Here is a 16,960-nt window from a genome sequence, read left to right as displayed (position 1 = left end):
ATGCTTCATATTATAAATATGACGCATATGAGAAGTGACGCATCGCTGCTTTCACGCAGCGATGCGTCATTTCTCATAAATGAGGCCCACTGAATCTTAGAGTAGCGCATTGTGGAACGGCTCAGCTGTGGCACGGCGATGTCATTTATGGCAACCAATATCTGGCTTAGCACTGACCCTCCTAGCCGCCATAAACAGCAATGTCGTAGTCTCTCTGGCACAACCATGTCTGGCAGGCAGGAGCACATGACCTACAGAAGGGCATTATTTTTGCAGAAAAAGCAAGCTTTTGCAGGCATTGTTTTGCCATGCAAATGCATTACAGAAGGACGGAGGGGGGGCAATATGTGGAGAACCATCACGAATAGAACGAAATGGAATAAAACTGAGAAAAAGCTAATGGAGGCAAAGCTTGAAGAAATTCGTGCAATGGAAAAGACAGTGGATCAAGAGGGAACAGGGTGATGGGAGAAATAGGGCAGAAACGGAGAGTAGAGAGAAATAAAAAAAATGAATAGACAAAGGTGCATCGCAGCCTTGCTTATGGAACTGTGAGCTGAACTGATCAGAGCTGATCTAAAGGCCCATAAAACTAAACCAACAGATTATGGTGTAGTACAACATTTGTCAGGTAGAACAGCGAGTCATATGCTCAGCGGGCCAGTGGGTCTTACAGCATATCCCTTTAGTGTGGCTGCAATCTCCCAGAACCACGCTTGGACACTAGCCACGGCCTTTCATTCTCAGGAAAAGCTACTAGTCACTTGTCTTCTGCCTCACTTCTTTCAGACTCACTTTTGGCCACTTGATTTGTGTTTTGATCCATTCATACACCACATCTCTGGATGCCCTGATTCTTGCTTCTTATAGAGAAATTAGTGGACACTTGTGTCTCTGCATCTTACACACTATTGCCACTTGTTGTAGTCCTTGCTTTAGATATATTATTGAACACTTGCTGTGGCCACCATTTTGTGAAGGCACACAAGTTATGGTCTTTGCTTCTCCCAGAAAACGTACTAGACATTTGCCGTGGTCCTCATTACTTACACACACACTACTGCCCCTTTTTCATGTTCCTCATTTCATACACTTGCGTCTCTTGCTTTTTACAGACACTGTGGGACAACTATTGTCCCAGGCACCTGTTGGCGCATGTGTTGTGGCCCTTGCTTAAAGGCAGATACATTATGATTCCCTTCCAGACACACTAAAGACATTTGTCATGACGTTCATGTATCACACAGACATTACTGGGCACTTGTCATGACTCTCAAGTCTTAAGGCACATTATAAGATGCCTATCATTGCCCTCTATTCTTACAGGCACATCATTGGACACAGTTAGGCCTCTCAATTCTTAAAGACACATTATTAAATGTTTGACATCCCTCTTAATTTTAGCAGGCACATTATTGCATGATTTTTGTGGGCCTCAAACACGTTCCTCGACACCTCTTCTAGACACATTGCAGTATAGGACAATGACTCCTACTCTGAAGAACTCTTTGGTGGACCCAGAGTCCAGCGTCCCGTAGGCAATCTCGGTTTGCTTGGCCAGGTCGTCCGCACTCTCGATAGGGGACACCATCCTCTCCACCGTCAGGAAAGCTGCCAGGTTGGCTGTGTATGAAGAGATGATGATGAGTGTGAAGAACCACCAGACGCCGCCAACGATGCGCCCTGAGAGGGACCTGAGGGGAGATAAAGACAGATTGTGAAATTTAGGCTTGAAATAGGGACATGCAAAGCAGGAATATCAGGTGAGTAATATGAGTGCACTGTGCAGCATCCCTGGCAACTCACACAGTGCCACAGTGTGACACACAACATGAGCTCCCTTCACATGGTCACCCAGTGAGGAGCTGATAGCGCACAGTGGCAGGGAAAACGAGCTGAAACCCACAGTAAACAGTGGAATTCCAGCTGTTTTCAGAGGCTGCGAACTGCAGATGTCCATTAAGGTGTATGAAAACACCCCAGGACATCGGCACCAGCCTCAGCAAGCTTCTTCTCTGGTTTTGGAGGAGGGTGATTGGGGGCGGGCAAAAGTGCTTCTCAGGTGCTTTGGCGGAACAAAGCCACGCCCCTCCAAGGATTGTCCCCTCCTCACACTGTGACATTTCTGTCTTAGTTGGCAGGTATGGTGCAGCATAAGGACATTCTCTGAATGCAGTCTTTGAATTGAGTCTGAATACATCTTACTTCCAATCCTGGTTATATATGACTTTGTCCTCATACAGGCCTGGGATCTGCAGACCAGAGCACACAAACAGGGATTACACAAATCTTCTAACAGGCCTAGTTCACAGGAAGGTTTTCATATTCAGATTACCCCTGATCCCACCATAGACTCTTGCAGGGTAATAATTTATTCTTGGAGCCTGGACAAGGCGTAGCTTGGTCAGTAAAATTGGGGGGAGGGGTCAGATTTCCCAACAATCACGCTGGCACATAATGCTAAAATATGTTATACGATGAGCAGGTCGCAAGAGAAGGGCTTAAAGAGCAGAGGAAATGGGGAAGAATGCGGATTGGTAGGGGTGCAATGTGAGAGAATGCACATTATTCTGTGAAATAACCAACATTTCTAAGTGTTTCCAGACAGAGAGAGCGTTTTTTCTCTGTGCATAAAAATCCCTGGTGAAATTCGACAGACACCTCACCATACCTGGCTGAAAGCACCTGTACCCATCTATTTATCAACAAATACATTTATTACGCCCTGAGTCTGGATCTAACTTGCAGTCACATTGCTTAAATGAAACCTTTCATTCCCTTCATAGGTCTCCTTGTGTCAGCCAGCAAGGGGTGTCCAATAAAAATCAAATCACTGCTGGAGTGTCACGAGAATCATGGTCTAGGGCGTTCGATTCATCAAAAGTGCTGCGTGATCATAGAGAGAAGAATATATAAAAAACATTTCCATGGGGTCTCCTATTCCCCACAAAGCACCACCAGAGCGCGATCTATACACAACAATCCACTGATGAGAAGTGCCCTCTTCATCTAAGCATCGCCAGGGCACGACGTAACAAGGCACTCGCAGGAAGTCAGGTGTTCATAACAAAGCACTGCCACAAATAGCAAAACATTCTTATGGAGCCCCCTAGCAAAAACAAAGCAACTGCCAATAAGTGCTCTTGAAAATGACAAAGGAACACCTGAGCACGATCAATCAATACAAAACAAACCACTGCTGGGAAGTGACCTCTTCCTAACAAAGCCATAGTCAGGGCATGAAACAGGGCACCCGCAGGAAGTCAGCTGTTCATAACAAAGCAGGCCACACACATTCCAAAAATAACAAACCCCTCTTATGAAGTGGCCAATGCAAAACAAAACACTGCTTAGAAATATCCTTGAAAATCACAAATCAACACCAGGGCCCGGTCTTTAAACATTAAACCACTGCTGGGAAGTGACCTGCCAGGGCATGAAATAACAAGGCACTCTCGGGAAGTTAGCTGTTCATAACAAAGCACTGCCAAAGAGAGTCCAAAAATAGCAAAACGCTCTTATGGAGTTCCCACCCCAAAATAAAGAAGTGCCAAAAAGTGTCCTTGAAAACCACAAAGCAGCACCAGGTCACGATCTACAAACAACAAACCACTGCTGGGAAGTGACCTCTTCCTAACACAGCAATAGTCAGGGCATGAAATAAGGCACCCGCAGGAAGTCAGCTTTCCATAACAAAGCAGGCCACGGAGAGTCCAAAAATAGCAAAACACTCTTCTGGAGTGCCCAACCAAAAGCACAGCACTGTCAAGAAATGTCCTTCAAAATCTCAACGCAACAGCTGGAAGTGATTGGTAAATAACACATCGCTGCAGAGCAGTGTTCTACTTATAACAAAGCACTGCTGAGTAGTGTCACATTCTTAACAAAGCACAGTCGAGAATGTCCTTAAAATAACAGCCGGGGCATGTCTTATTCACATATTATATGCAAGCAAGTATTGTATTAATGAGAAGAGATGCCAGGGTTCGTCCTATAGATAAGAGTCAACTACAGACCACTGGTAATGAGTGTCCTGTTCACAACAAAGGACAACTAGGGAAGCACGGGAAATAACAAAGCACTGCCAGGACTTGTTCCATACCTTATGCAATGCTGTTAGGCAGTGCATTGGAAACGGTCAAGCGCTGTTAGAAAGTGTGCAGCAAATAAAGCACTATCATTCAATGTGCTTATAACAAGACACTTCCAGGAAGTGTCTAGCCCACTCGAAAATATTCCCAGAGAGTGCCTGTAAATAACGAACTACTGCTAGGACTTGTTTAATACATTATACAGTGCTTCCAGGCAGTGCAGTGTAATTAGTTAAGCACTGGTAGGAAGCACTGGTAGGAGTTGACTGAAAATAACAAAGTTGTGCCATGGATTGTTATATGCATAGTAAATAACAGCAAGTTAATGGAGAGTAAATAACAAAGAACCACCAGAGAGTGTCCTATTCATATCACCCTCTCGAACTAGTCCAAGCGCGAAGTTATGACAAAATGGTCCATTGTTTGAGGTGAGATTAGAAGGAGGCAAATTGTCATAGACACTTCTGTAGAAATCATAACTTCTGATGTCAACTTTATTCTGAGTAAAAACCAGTGCTTAATTTGAGCCGCTGGTTTCATGTGCTCGGCACCAGTACTTACTTGTCAACATTGGCACGTATGAAAGCCTGCCACATGGTGGCACGGTTTCTTTACTTTTGAGATGCGCATAACAACAGTTGTTTATTAATTCAATATACATTAAAAGTGACTAATCTTGTAAAGTGCTCTGATGCCCTTAGACCATAATTGTGCAATATATACTGCACCTAAATTAAAACATTAAATATTTGGATGTTTCATAGGGGTGTGTTTGGGAGTGGGAGTGGTATGACCATTGGATGACACACAGTTGAAAGGAACTATGGTGGTATCTCTAGGACCAGGAGAATAATCTCCATTTTAGCTGCTTGGAGACACAGTGTCCGATGCATAAAGGTTTTGCTGTGACCGGAGGGCATAGACAAATTCAGCCCTGCCAAAAATGTTCAAAGCAGCCTTGATCTCATCCTCTCTCTCTCTCTCTCTCTCTCTCTCTCTCTCTCTACTTACACTATCTGCTGGCATAAACCGGGGTGAGCTAAGGAGAATGACACAAAAGGCAGTGGACCTTCAAAAATTGACTTCCAGTGGCTCCAGCTTCCTGGAGAAATGGCCGATGATTGTGACTTACCTGGCTTGCTTGAATAAGGCAGGAGATCTACAAGACTAAAGCACACCTATTCATAACAATCTCTTTGTGTTTGGGGCCCAGCATGCACATTTATTCTCAGCAGACGTCACCTACCTGTTGCTGATCATTGAACCCTCCATGTAGTTATTAGTGATTGCTGCACAAGCCCTGTTTGATAGGGAGAGGGCAAGTACTCTTGCTAAATACACTGTTCATTAAAAAGCACTGAGATTCTATCTTCTATATCGTGTTTTTCTTAGTTTTTAGTTATTTTCTTAATAGGTGAAAAAATTGTTATGAAGAAAGCAGGCTCTTCTCTAAAGATGTTCAGAGAGAAGCACTATGTGTTTTTAAAATACCCCTCACACACTATGAATCCCATAGTGTCATGCTTCATCATAGGGGTCTTCCCGTCCCTCTACGGGGCGGGGCGTGCTACGACCTACGACTAAGTGGGAGCACTTTTTTGTTATGACAAGACTATGTGTGTGATGAATTTTGTGAGAGTGATAGGGAAAGTGAGGGTGCTAAAAAAGTTTTAAAATGTCCTGGCTAGTAGAAAAAATACACCTTATTCAGTTCCCTAGCAGGAAACCTTAAAAAGGGGGAAGAGATAAGCCGGGGTAATTCTTACTCCCTACTTCGTCGACATGTTTCGAACGCAGTCCCCACTGCGTTTCTCATCAGGACCGTAATACGATCCCTAGTACACTCTACACGTATGAGGTGGATATGTAGTATGCCTAATATCGCACGGAAACTGACCGCAAATATAGGCTGGCCAGTGCTGACCGCAAAATTGTGCCGGCCAGTCTTAAGGGCTTGAGGTAAATTGCCCCTCAAAAAATACCAAATTGGTACCTGTGGAGGAAGAGAAGAGACAAAAAACGCATAAATATACAACCAAATGGTTGTGTTCTGTTTAACACATCATCATAGTGTGGATACTTCCCGCAACTTCTTAATCCAAAAGCAATTTTCTTAGTGATATATTTTCTTAGTGATATATTTTTCTCTGTCTTGGCTGCCGAGGCGAGAATTATCGAGTCCGCTGACCCTGGTCCACGACCCAGCCACGTCGGGAATTGAACCCTGGTCCCGGGCCGTTCTCTGCTTCCGGGTCTGCGGCCTCTAACCAGTGAGCCACACCACTCCTATCTACTGCAATTAACAATGTACAAGGCCACCATCCCTGCGGGAAATGCAAAGTCTGCCCCCTGACAGCCAAGAGCAAAGAAATCAAATTCCAGAATGGAAGTTAATGGGAGCAGAGGAAGTTTACCACATGTAACTCCACCAGTGTGGTATATTTAATCAGATGCCCGTGTCTTATGGAATATATCGGCATTACCACCAGTGCAGTCAAATTGAGAATAGGCGAGCACAAAATTAACATAAAATGTAAAAGAAGTACAACCAAAATGGCGGCACACCTCCTGGAAATGGGACACAATCCCAGTGATATCTATTGGACAGAGATAGAGCAATTGGCTAACGAAAATAACCTTTTTGAAAAGGAACAACGATGGATACATCGACTCAGGACAAATGAGAAGGGTCTCAATGACTAGATTCCATGGAGTCAGCTGTAAGTATGTGCGGCAATGTCCAAGCTTTGCATATACAATCGCCAAGTTCTGTACCACAGCAACTGAAATGAACATTTGGTCTTAACCAACTCAGGACCAATCAATGTGCCGGAAATGTTTACATCATTGTCTACCTGCGTTCTTATCAAAAGAATACGCACCATGATCGGATGACAATGAAAGGTCCTATGCCCTAAACGCATTTTCAGGTACACCAGCGAACAAGAACCATAGAAGAAATAAAGTTTGCCAGAAAATCGAATGTTGTGCAAGGACAATTTTTAATAAGTACAGTGCATGAATAACCTTTTGGAACAAGTTGAAAGAACAATACAAACTATCATGACTCCAAGAAAAAAGATGCATCATGTACATGGTTCCACCCCCAAACTGATCATGAGCATAAATCTGCCAAAAGAAATCCATGCTAGGGAGCCCTCCATACTGGAATAAGCAGCGTACAAAAGACTTTGTAAATGTAGAAAATACCTCTTACTTGCAAAAAACAACTTTTGTCCGTTTTTTAAAACCAAATATAAACACTATCGGTTTTATGTGGAGAAGGCAAGCGCTTTACTTTGAACCATCAGAGAGGTGTGAACAAAAGAGAAAATGAGCGACAGCGTAAGAGAAGCAGCAACATAGACATACGGGACGAGGTCCTCTGCTGCGATAACAATTGCATGTGTCAAAAGCTCATAAACATCGAAGAGTTGCACAAATATGAGCAGCCATGGTAAAACTCAGCACGGAGCGTTCTGTGCAACGACAATAAACTTCTTTCTTTATAAACATGCGAAACGAATCGCTTCTGGATTTCTTTATACAACGACGGGAAGTGAGTTAGATAGGCATAAACAATGTTTCCATCAAGAGCGGCCAATTTTGTTTCCGGTCTAGTTGATAGGTGGAGGTTGGTAACGCAGGCTAAGACCTAGAAGTCCAGCCAGTCGAGAAGTAGGGAAAGCCTATGTCTCCTGCTTGCGACTAGTTTCCTGAAGGGAATACAGTTCTGGGTGAGGCAGTACACAGGTGCTTTGCATTTCGAGTAACTAATGAGGCGGCAAATGCAATTAAATGGGGGATAAATAGCGGATCCTCAGTAAGCCAAAAATCACCCACGGAGCAGCACGGAGGTATGATGCAGGCAAAGGTTTTCCTGCTATCACGTAAGTGAGACTCTTGCCGAAGTCTCTAAAGCCCGGGCAGAATGCCCACAGTAAATAAGTCTTTTAAAAAAACAACTTCACATGCCATGTTGTTTTATTTCTATTTTCATTCTAGAATGAAAAATATTCATTCGTAAAAGGAACCCCTTGTTTTCCCCGATGCTCGCTCATGTGGCATAAAAGCTAGAGAAAATGTGTATGTATCCTATTTAATTTTAAATTTAAACGCAAATCCTGTACTTTATGATTCTACATGACACAGAAGTACCATAACATTGTGAGTGCGAGTGTGAATGCATGTCGGCCTGTGCTTAAATGTTTGATCTTCGTGATACAGTCTGTTCAACCAAGGAAAGTGCTCCTCAACTATAAAATGGCGGTATTTACGGCCAAGACAGAGAAAAATATATTACTAAGAAAATATATCACTAAGAAAATTGCTTTTGGATTAAGATGTTGCGGAAAGTATCCACACTATGATGATGTGTTAAACAGAACACAACCATTTGGTTGTATATTGATGTGTTTTTTGTCTATTCTCTTCCTCCACCGGTACCAATTTGGTATTTTTTGAGGGGCAATTTACCCCAAGCTACTAAAGACTGGCCGGCACAATTTTGCGGTCAGCACTGCCAGCCTATTTTTGCGGTCAGTTTCCGTGCGATATTAGGCATACTACATATCCACCTCATACGTGTAGAGTGTAGTAGGGATCGTATTAAGGTCCTGATGAGAAACGCAGTGGGGACTGCGTTCGAAACATGTCGACCAAGTAGGGAGTAAGAATTACCCCCGCTTATCTCTTTCCCCTTTTTAAGGTTTCCAGCTAGGGAACTGAATAAAGTGTATTTTTTCTACTAGCCAGGACATTTTAAAACCTTTTTTAGCATCCTCACTTTCCCTATCACTCTCACAAAATTCATCACACACATAGTCTTGTCATAACAAAAAAGTGCTCCCACATAGTTGTAGGTCATAGCACGCCCGCCCCGTAGAGGGACGGGAAGACCTCTATGATGAAGCATGACACTATGGGATTCATAGTGTGTGAGGGGTATTTAAAAACACATAGTGCTTCTCTCTGAACATCTTTAGAGAAGAGCCTGCTTTCTTCATAACAATTTTTTCACCTATTAACAAAATAACTAAAAACTAAGAAAAACCACGATATAGAAGATAGAATCCCATTGTTTATAAATAGTCGAACAGGAGGTAGATTCTATTTCTTGGAAACCTCTTTCCTCCCTTTTTTGTTTGTTTTTGACATTGCAAAGCACTGTCAGGGAGGATCCTATAAATATGAAAGTGTCTACAAATAATAAAACACTGCAAAGAAATGCCCTATATATAACAAAGAACAAATAGGGAGTGCCAGATAACGTAGAAAGCAGTATCAGGGACTGTGCCACTCACTGAGATCCCTGCCAGAAAATCCCAGTGAAAACAATCTCAGCCAGTCAGTGGCTTTTATCAAAAGAAACTGAGTGTTATATTAACAGGAAAGAGCTGTCAGACAGTGTCCTAGGAGAATATAAATAACAAAACAAGGGAGAATCTTATAAACATCGTAGCACTGTCATTTGTGTCCTATAAGTAACAAAACACAGCCTGTTGGTGGCCTGTAAATAATAAAGCACTGCCAAAGAGTGTCAGATAAATCACAAACTATCGGGGAATTCATTATGAATATCAAAATACTATCGGGGAATGCCCTATAAATAAATAAATAAATAAAACAGTATTAGGGAGCGCCCTCTTCGTCACATACCACTGACAAGAGTTTACTTGAAACAACAATCTCCTGTCAAGAAAGTGTCCTCTTTAATACAAAGCACTGCAAGAGTGTTCAATAAATGACAAAAAATCTCCTAAGGAGTTTGGCTCTTTATCACAAAGCACTGTCATAGTGTACTATAAATAACAAACAACTGTCAAGGAGTATTTTATTTATTACAGAGCACTGCTAGAGAGTGTACTATAAATAAGAAACTACTGTGAAGGAGTTTCCTCTTTATTTCAGCGCTCTGTCAGAGAGTGTACTATAATTAACAAACCACTGTGAAGAAGTGGTCTTTTTGTTACAAAGCACTGACAGTGAACTATAAATAACGAAGCACTGTGAAGGAGTGTCCTCCTTATTACAAAGCACTATCAGAGAGTGTACTATAAATAACAAACTGCAGTGAAAGAGTGTCCTCTTCATTACAGAGTTCTGTCAGAGAGTGTACGATAAATAACAAATCACTTTCAAGGAGTATCTTCTTTATCACAAAGCAGTGCCAGAGATTGTAGTATAAATAACAAACAACTGTGAAGGAGTGTGTTCTTTATTACAAAGCACTGTCAGAGAGTGTACTATAAATAACAAACTGCTGTGACAGAGTGTCCTCTTTATTACAGAGCTCTGTCAGAGAGTGTACTATAAATAACATACTGCTGTGAAAGAGTGTCCTCTTTATTACAGAGCTATGTCAGAGAGTGTACGATAAATAACAAACCCCTTTCAAGGAGTGTCTTCTTTATTACAAAGCACTGCAAGAGAGTGTAGTATAAATGACAAACCACTGTGAAGGAATGTCCTTGTTATTACAAAGCACTGTCAGACAGTGTACAATCAATAACAATCCACTGTGAAGGAGTTTCCACGTTATTATAGAGAACTGTCACAGAGTGTACTATAAAAAACAAACCACTGAGGAGTTTCTTCTTTATTACATTGCTCTGTCAGAGAGTGTACTATAAATAACAAACTACTGTCAAAGAGTATCTTCCTTATTACAGAGCTCTGTCAGAGAGTGTAATAAACATGACAAACTAATTTCATGGAATGTCCTATTTATTACAAAGCACTGTCAGAGAGTGTACTATAAATAACAAACTACTGTCAAGGAGTGTCTTTTTTATTACACAGCACTACCAGAGAGTGTACCGTAAATGACAAACATCTGCCAAGGAGTGTACTCTTGATTACAAAACTCTACCAGAGAGTGTTCTATAAATGACAAACTCATGTCATGAAGTGTCCTCTTTATTACAAAGCACTACCACAGAGTGTATCATAAATGACAAACTGCTGTCAAGGAGTGTCCTCTTTATTACTAAGCTCTGCCAGTGAGTGTTCAATAAATGACAAACTCCTTTCATGGACTGACGTCTTTATTACAAAGCACTGTCAGAGTATGCATTATATAGAACAAACCATTTTGAAGGAGTGTCCTCTTTTTTGCAAAGAAGTGTCAGAGAGTGTACTAAAAATGACAAACCACTGTGAAGGAGTGTTATTTTTATTACAATGCACTGCCAGAGAGTATACTAGAAATAACAAACCAATGTGAAGTAGTGTCCTCATTATTACAGAAATAGAAAAAATTGTACCTAGGCCTCTAGTTGTTTCTGCACATTATTTGTGCGAAACAAGATAAACACAACTTTGTAGGTTTATCCTGGCAATTACTCATGCCTTTTCTTTATTCAATTTTAAAGTTTTGATCGTGAATTTGGCAAAGAAAGAAAACATTATCAACTAAACAGTGTGCCAAATGACTATACTGTGACGTAAACAACATGAATTGTACAAATATAAACACAAAACATAAATTATGCATTATACAAATAATCACATGTTGAACAACTCAATACATTTACCAACAGAATTGATTCCAATAAAAAAACCATTAGTGTATAAATGATTGAATATCCCTGTTCAGTTCATACAAGGGTGAATAGATCCAACCCCAATCGTTTAATGTCTCTAGTTGGGTAAGGAATTAAGGGCCAGATGTAGGTAATTCATATTTACAGACTCTTAAATACCGAATTTTATCGATTCGGTATTTAAGAGTCGGTAAATATGAAGGGGGGAGATGTAGGCATTTCCAGATGTGGAAATACCGATTCGTTAAAATTCGGTATTTACCGATTCGGTAAATACCGAATCGGTATTTCCTATTGATTCCTATGGGCTGTGAAGCCCATAGGAATCAATGGGAAATACTTACCGAATCGGTAAATACCGAATTCTGCAAGGGTGCAGGGGGTGTCACTTTGACACCCTCTGGCACCCCACAAATAGGCATGTGCACCATGTGGCACACAGACATGCCCTAAGGGCATGTCTGTCTGTCACATGGCTAGGTGTGCATGCACACATGTGCATGCACACCTGAATTCGGTATTTTAACACCCAATTGGATTGGGTGGTAAAATACCGAATTTGTAGGGCCTTTGGGACTCAGAAGAGTCCCACCTACATTTGGATTTACCGAATCGGTAAAAATACCGATTCGGTATTTTACAGAATCGGTAAATTTACCGAATCGGTAAATTTACGGATTCTGTAAAATAAATGCCCCTACATGCCAATTCTTGAATACCGGTCGGTAACTGCCGAAATCGGCCGTTACCGACCGGTATTTTGGCTCCTAAATCTGGCCCTAAATGCCTTTGTAGGAATAAATGCCGTTGCCTTTATTCCTACAAAGGCATTTAATTCCTTACCCATCTAGAGACATTAAACGATTGGGGTTGGATCTATTCACCCTTGTATGAACTGAACAGGGATATTCAATCATTTATACACTAATGTTTTTTTTATTGGAATCAATTCTGTTTGTAAATGTATTGAGTTGTTCAACATGTGATTATTTGTATAATGCATAATTTATGTTTTGTGTTTATATTTGTACAATTCATGTTGTTTACGTCACAGTATAGTCATTTGGCACACTGTTTAGTTGATAATGTTTTCTTTCTTTGCCAAATTCACAATCAAAACTTTAAAATTGAATAAAGAAAAGGCATGAGTAATTGCCAGGATAAACCTACAAAGTTGTGTTTATCTTGTTTCACACAAATAATGTGCAGAAACAACTAGAGGCCTAGGTACAATTTTTTCTATTTCTACAAATTCTGGCCCTACCTACCCTCTAACCCTCAGGGCCAAACCCCTTCCTTTTTTACACTCATTATTACAGAGCACTGTCAGACAGTGTACTATAAATAACAAACCACTGTGAAGGAGCCCCCTCGTTATTACTGAGCATTGTCAGACAGTGTACTATAAATAACAAACCACTGTGAAGAAGCTCCCTCTTTATTACAGAGCTCTGTCAGAGAGTGTACTATAAATAACAAACCACTGTGAAGGAGCATCTTCTTCTTTATTACAAAGCAATGTCAGAGAATGTACTATAAACAACAAACCACTGTCAAGGAGTGTCTTCTTGATTACAAAGCACTAGCACTACCAGAGAGGGTATCATAAATGACAAACTGCTGTCAAGTAGTTTCCTCTTTATTTCAGAGCTCTGCCAGAGAGTGTTCAATAAATGATAAACCCCTGTTCCTGAGTTTCCACTTTATTACAAAGCACTGTCAGAGAGTATCCTATAAATAACAAGATACTGTCAATGAGTTTCCTCTTTATTACAGAACACTATCAGAGTATTAAAGAACACTATCAGAGACTGTACCATAAATAACAAACTAATGTCATGGAGTGTCCTCTTTATTACAAATCTCAGACGAAGAGTGTACTATAAATAACACCCCACTGTGAAGGAGTGCCCTCTCTATTACAATGTACTGTCGGAGAGTCACAAAGCACTGTCAGAGAGTGTGGTATAAATAGTAAACCATTGTGAAGGAGTGTCCTCATTATTATAAAGCACTGTCAATGAGTGTAATATAAATAACAAACCACTGTCATGGAGTGTCTTCTTTATTACAAAGCACTGCCAGAGAGTGTACTATAAATAACAAGCTACTCTCAATGAGTGTCCTCTTTATTACAAAGCTCTGTGAGTGTAATATAAATATCAGACTACTGCCAAGGAGTTTCCTCTTCATAACAAGTCACTTCAAGAGAGTGTTCAATAAATGGCAAACTACTGTCAATGAGTTTCCTCTTTACTATTGAGCACTGTCGGAGAGTGTACTATAAATAAAAAAACACTGTGAAGGAGAGTTCTCTTTATTACAGAGCTGTCAGAGAGTGTACTATAAATAACAAGCTACTCTCAATGAGTGTCCTCTTTATTACAGAGCTCTGCCAGTGAGTGTATTATAAATATAAGACTACTGCCAAGGAGTTTCCTCTTCATAACAAGTCACTGCAAGAGAGTGTTCAATAAATGGCAAGCTACTGTCAATGAGTTTCCTCTTTACTATTGAGCACTGTCAGAGAGTGTACTATAAATAAAAAAACACTGTGAAGGAGTGTTCTCTTTATTACAGAGCTGTCAGAGAGAGAGTGTACTATAAATAACAAGCTACTCTCAATGAGTGTCCTCTTTATTACAGAGCTTTGCCAGTGAGTGTATTATAAATATCAGACTACTTCCAAGGAGTTTCCTCTTCATAAAAAGTCACTGCAAGAGAGTGTTCAATAAATGGCAAACTACTGGCAATGAGTTTCCACTTTACTATAGAGCACTGTCAGAGAGTGAACTATAAATAAAAAAACACTGTGAAGGAGTGTTCTCTTTATTACAGAGCTGTCAGAGAGTGTACGATAAATAAACTACGGCAAGGAGTGTCCTCTTTCTTACAAAGCACTGTCATAGAGTGTACCATAAATAACAAACTAGAGTCAAGGAGTGTCCTCTTTATTACAAAGCACTGCCAGAGAGTGTACCACAAATAACAAACTCATGTCAAGGAGTTTACTTTTTATTATAAGGCACTGTCAGAGAGTTACTATAAATAACAAACTCCTATAAAAGAAAGTCCTCTTTATTACAGAGCACTGCCAGGGAGTGTACCATAAATAACAATCTACTGTCAAGGAGTATCCTCTTTATTACAAAGCACTGCCAGAGAGTGTTCAATAAATGACTAACTAATAACAAACGGCTTTGAAGGAGTTTCCTCTGTATTGCAGAGCACTGTTAGAGAGTGCACTATAAATAACAAACTACTGTGAAGGAATGTCCTCGTTATTTTCTAAAAACTGTCAGAGGAAGTTCAATAAATAACAACCTACTGTTAAGGAGTATTCTCTTTATTACAAAGCAATGCCAGAGAGAATGTCCTGCAAACAACAAAGCACAGCAAGGGAGTGGCCTACCAATAATAAACCATGGCAAGGGGCCGTCCAATAAAAAGAAACACATTTTCAGGAAGTGTCACTTAAATAAAACAAACTACGGTAACAGGGAGTGCACAACAAATAACAATGCACTGAAAGGGCGTGTCCTGTAAACAGTCTGAGAGTGCCACCAGCTAGACTTCGCACTGGCGAGGAAGGTCCTAAAAACAAATCAACACTGTCAAGGAAAGCCCTCTTTATTACAAAGCCCAACCAGAGAATAGCATGTGAATAACAAGACAATGAAGGTGAGTGAAAATGAAGACAACCCACACCTCACACAGAATTGTATTTGTGCATTTTATATGGCAGCATTACACAAATCGGTGCAACCTGCTTTATCGTTTTAACTCGGGTGAAGGCCTCAAGTGTATTGACTTGGAAACCTCTGATAAAAAGCATAATCCGCAGAGAACCTTTACCACATAACAGAGAACACTGTTTGCAACAAAGCACTGCCGCAAAGCTCACTGTTCATAAACAATCACTCTCACAAAAGTACGGTGTTCATAGCAAATTAAGTCAACAAGAGCTCTTTTCATAATAAAGAACTGCCCCTGAGCGCTCTATCAATGAGAAACTGCCTCAGAGCACAAAGCACTGCAGCAAGGTACTAAATATTCATACAATGTACTGCACCAGACTGCTAATTTCAAAACAGTAATGAAGGGAAGCTCAACAACAGGCAACCCATATGAGGATGCTAAAGAAAACAATAAAATGTCTAGGGGGCTGATTTAAAGTTTGGGGGAGAGCGTACCATCTCAGCGAAACTGAAGAACAGTCCACCTCATTTACCGTTGGGTGGACCTTAAGTATGTCACCAGCGGAAATACTCCACCTCAATCACTGATGTATTCCTCTGGCGAGATGACAGAGTAAGCTCCATTTGAGGTTTGGCTAGACGAACGCCTACTCAATTAAAAGTGAGCGGTTGAATGGCCAGTTTTTATTTTCACTCATCGCTATAAAAAGCGTGGGGGTAAGTTACAGCAAAAACTTTAAATTATCCCCACACAATGGGAAAAAGCTTTCCTGGTGTGGGTTCCTTGGTTTTTGTTTTTTCAAAAACAAGTTAAAAGTTTGACAACGTTAAAAAAATCAATAGTTACTAAAAAAACAGCAACACTTGTGCAGCATTGCTTAAGGCCCTTTGCAAAGGTTCACTGGTCAGCTTCTTTCTGTTTCTTAATGATGTAGTTGGGTGCCAGACTTGTCCTAATGAGGTGAAAACCTTTGCCCTGATAGTGTTAAAAAGTGTTGAAGGACAAAATATTCAGGTAAAATTATCCCACAATTTGCTGCATTATGCTGCATAATTAGCATTTTATTGCCACATACTTTCTGCATAACTTGGGCCTCCACAGACGCATAATTACAATGTCTAATAATAATGGCACCCTGTCTTTTTCCCATCTACTTAGTCAGTGAGCCAAAAACTCTTCGAGCTCAACCCCACTCAAAACAAAGTTAGTTTGTAGTCGCTCATTGGGGCAGACCAGACGCAAAAAGACCGAAGGCAAACCTTTAGAAACAGAATCCAAAATCCAGTCATTTTCTTAAAAATAAAGGTCTAGCCCCAGCTAAAATTTGTTTTACAGAGATTGGTGTTGCACAGAATGCAAGTGTAGTAGAAAGATAACTGAAGCAGGAAGTAAATGTAAAAGAAGAGAAATATGGAACATGGCCATGGGAATAGGCGAGAACAGCCACACGAGAACAAGAGGTGAGTCAAAACAGCCCAGCAGGGGAAATGGTAGGGTTGGGATAGACTAGAGGTGGGCCAGAGCCGAGCCAGAACAGAGCCGAGGATCTGGCTCGGATCGTAGAGTCCGTGTACCAGCCAAGCCCTGAAAATATTTGCTATGTAAATCATACAACAAACATCACAT

At 40.8% G+C, this 16,960-nt stretch overlaps 1 protein-coding gene across 4 annotated transcripts in view; it reads right to left on the bottom strand.

The window, feature by feature from the left end:
- Positions 1-16,960, bottom strand: part of GRIA1 (glutamate ionotropic receptor AMPA type subunit 1) — a 559,324-nt gene that overhangs the window by 50,603 nt on the left and 491,761 nt on the right. For all 4 annotated transcript variants that reach the window (XM_078653641.1, XM_078653640.1, XM_078653642.1 and 1 more), the window contains exon 12: positions 1,496-1,694. In XM_078653641.1, coding sequence (XP_078509767.1) covers positions 1,496-1,694 — 199 coding nt within the window. The remainder of the gene's footprint in view (positions 1-1,495; positions 1,695-16,960) is intronic.

Source organism: Lissotriton helveticus, chromosome 7 (genome assembly GCF_964261635.1).
Source record: "Lissotriton helveticus chromosome 7, aLisHel1.1, whole genome shotgun sequence".
Lineage (NCBI taxonomy): Eukaryota > Metazoa > Chordata > Amphibia > Caudata > Salamandridae > Lissotriton > Lissotriton helveticus.
The sequence above is the reverse complement of the archived record's forward strand: the minus strand, read 5'-3'. Positions and strand labels throughout refer to the sequence as shown.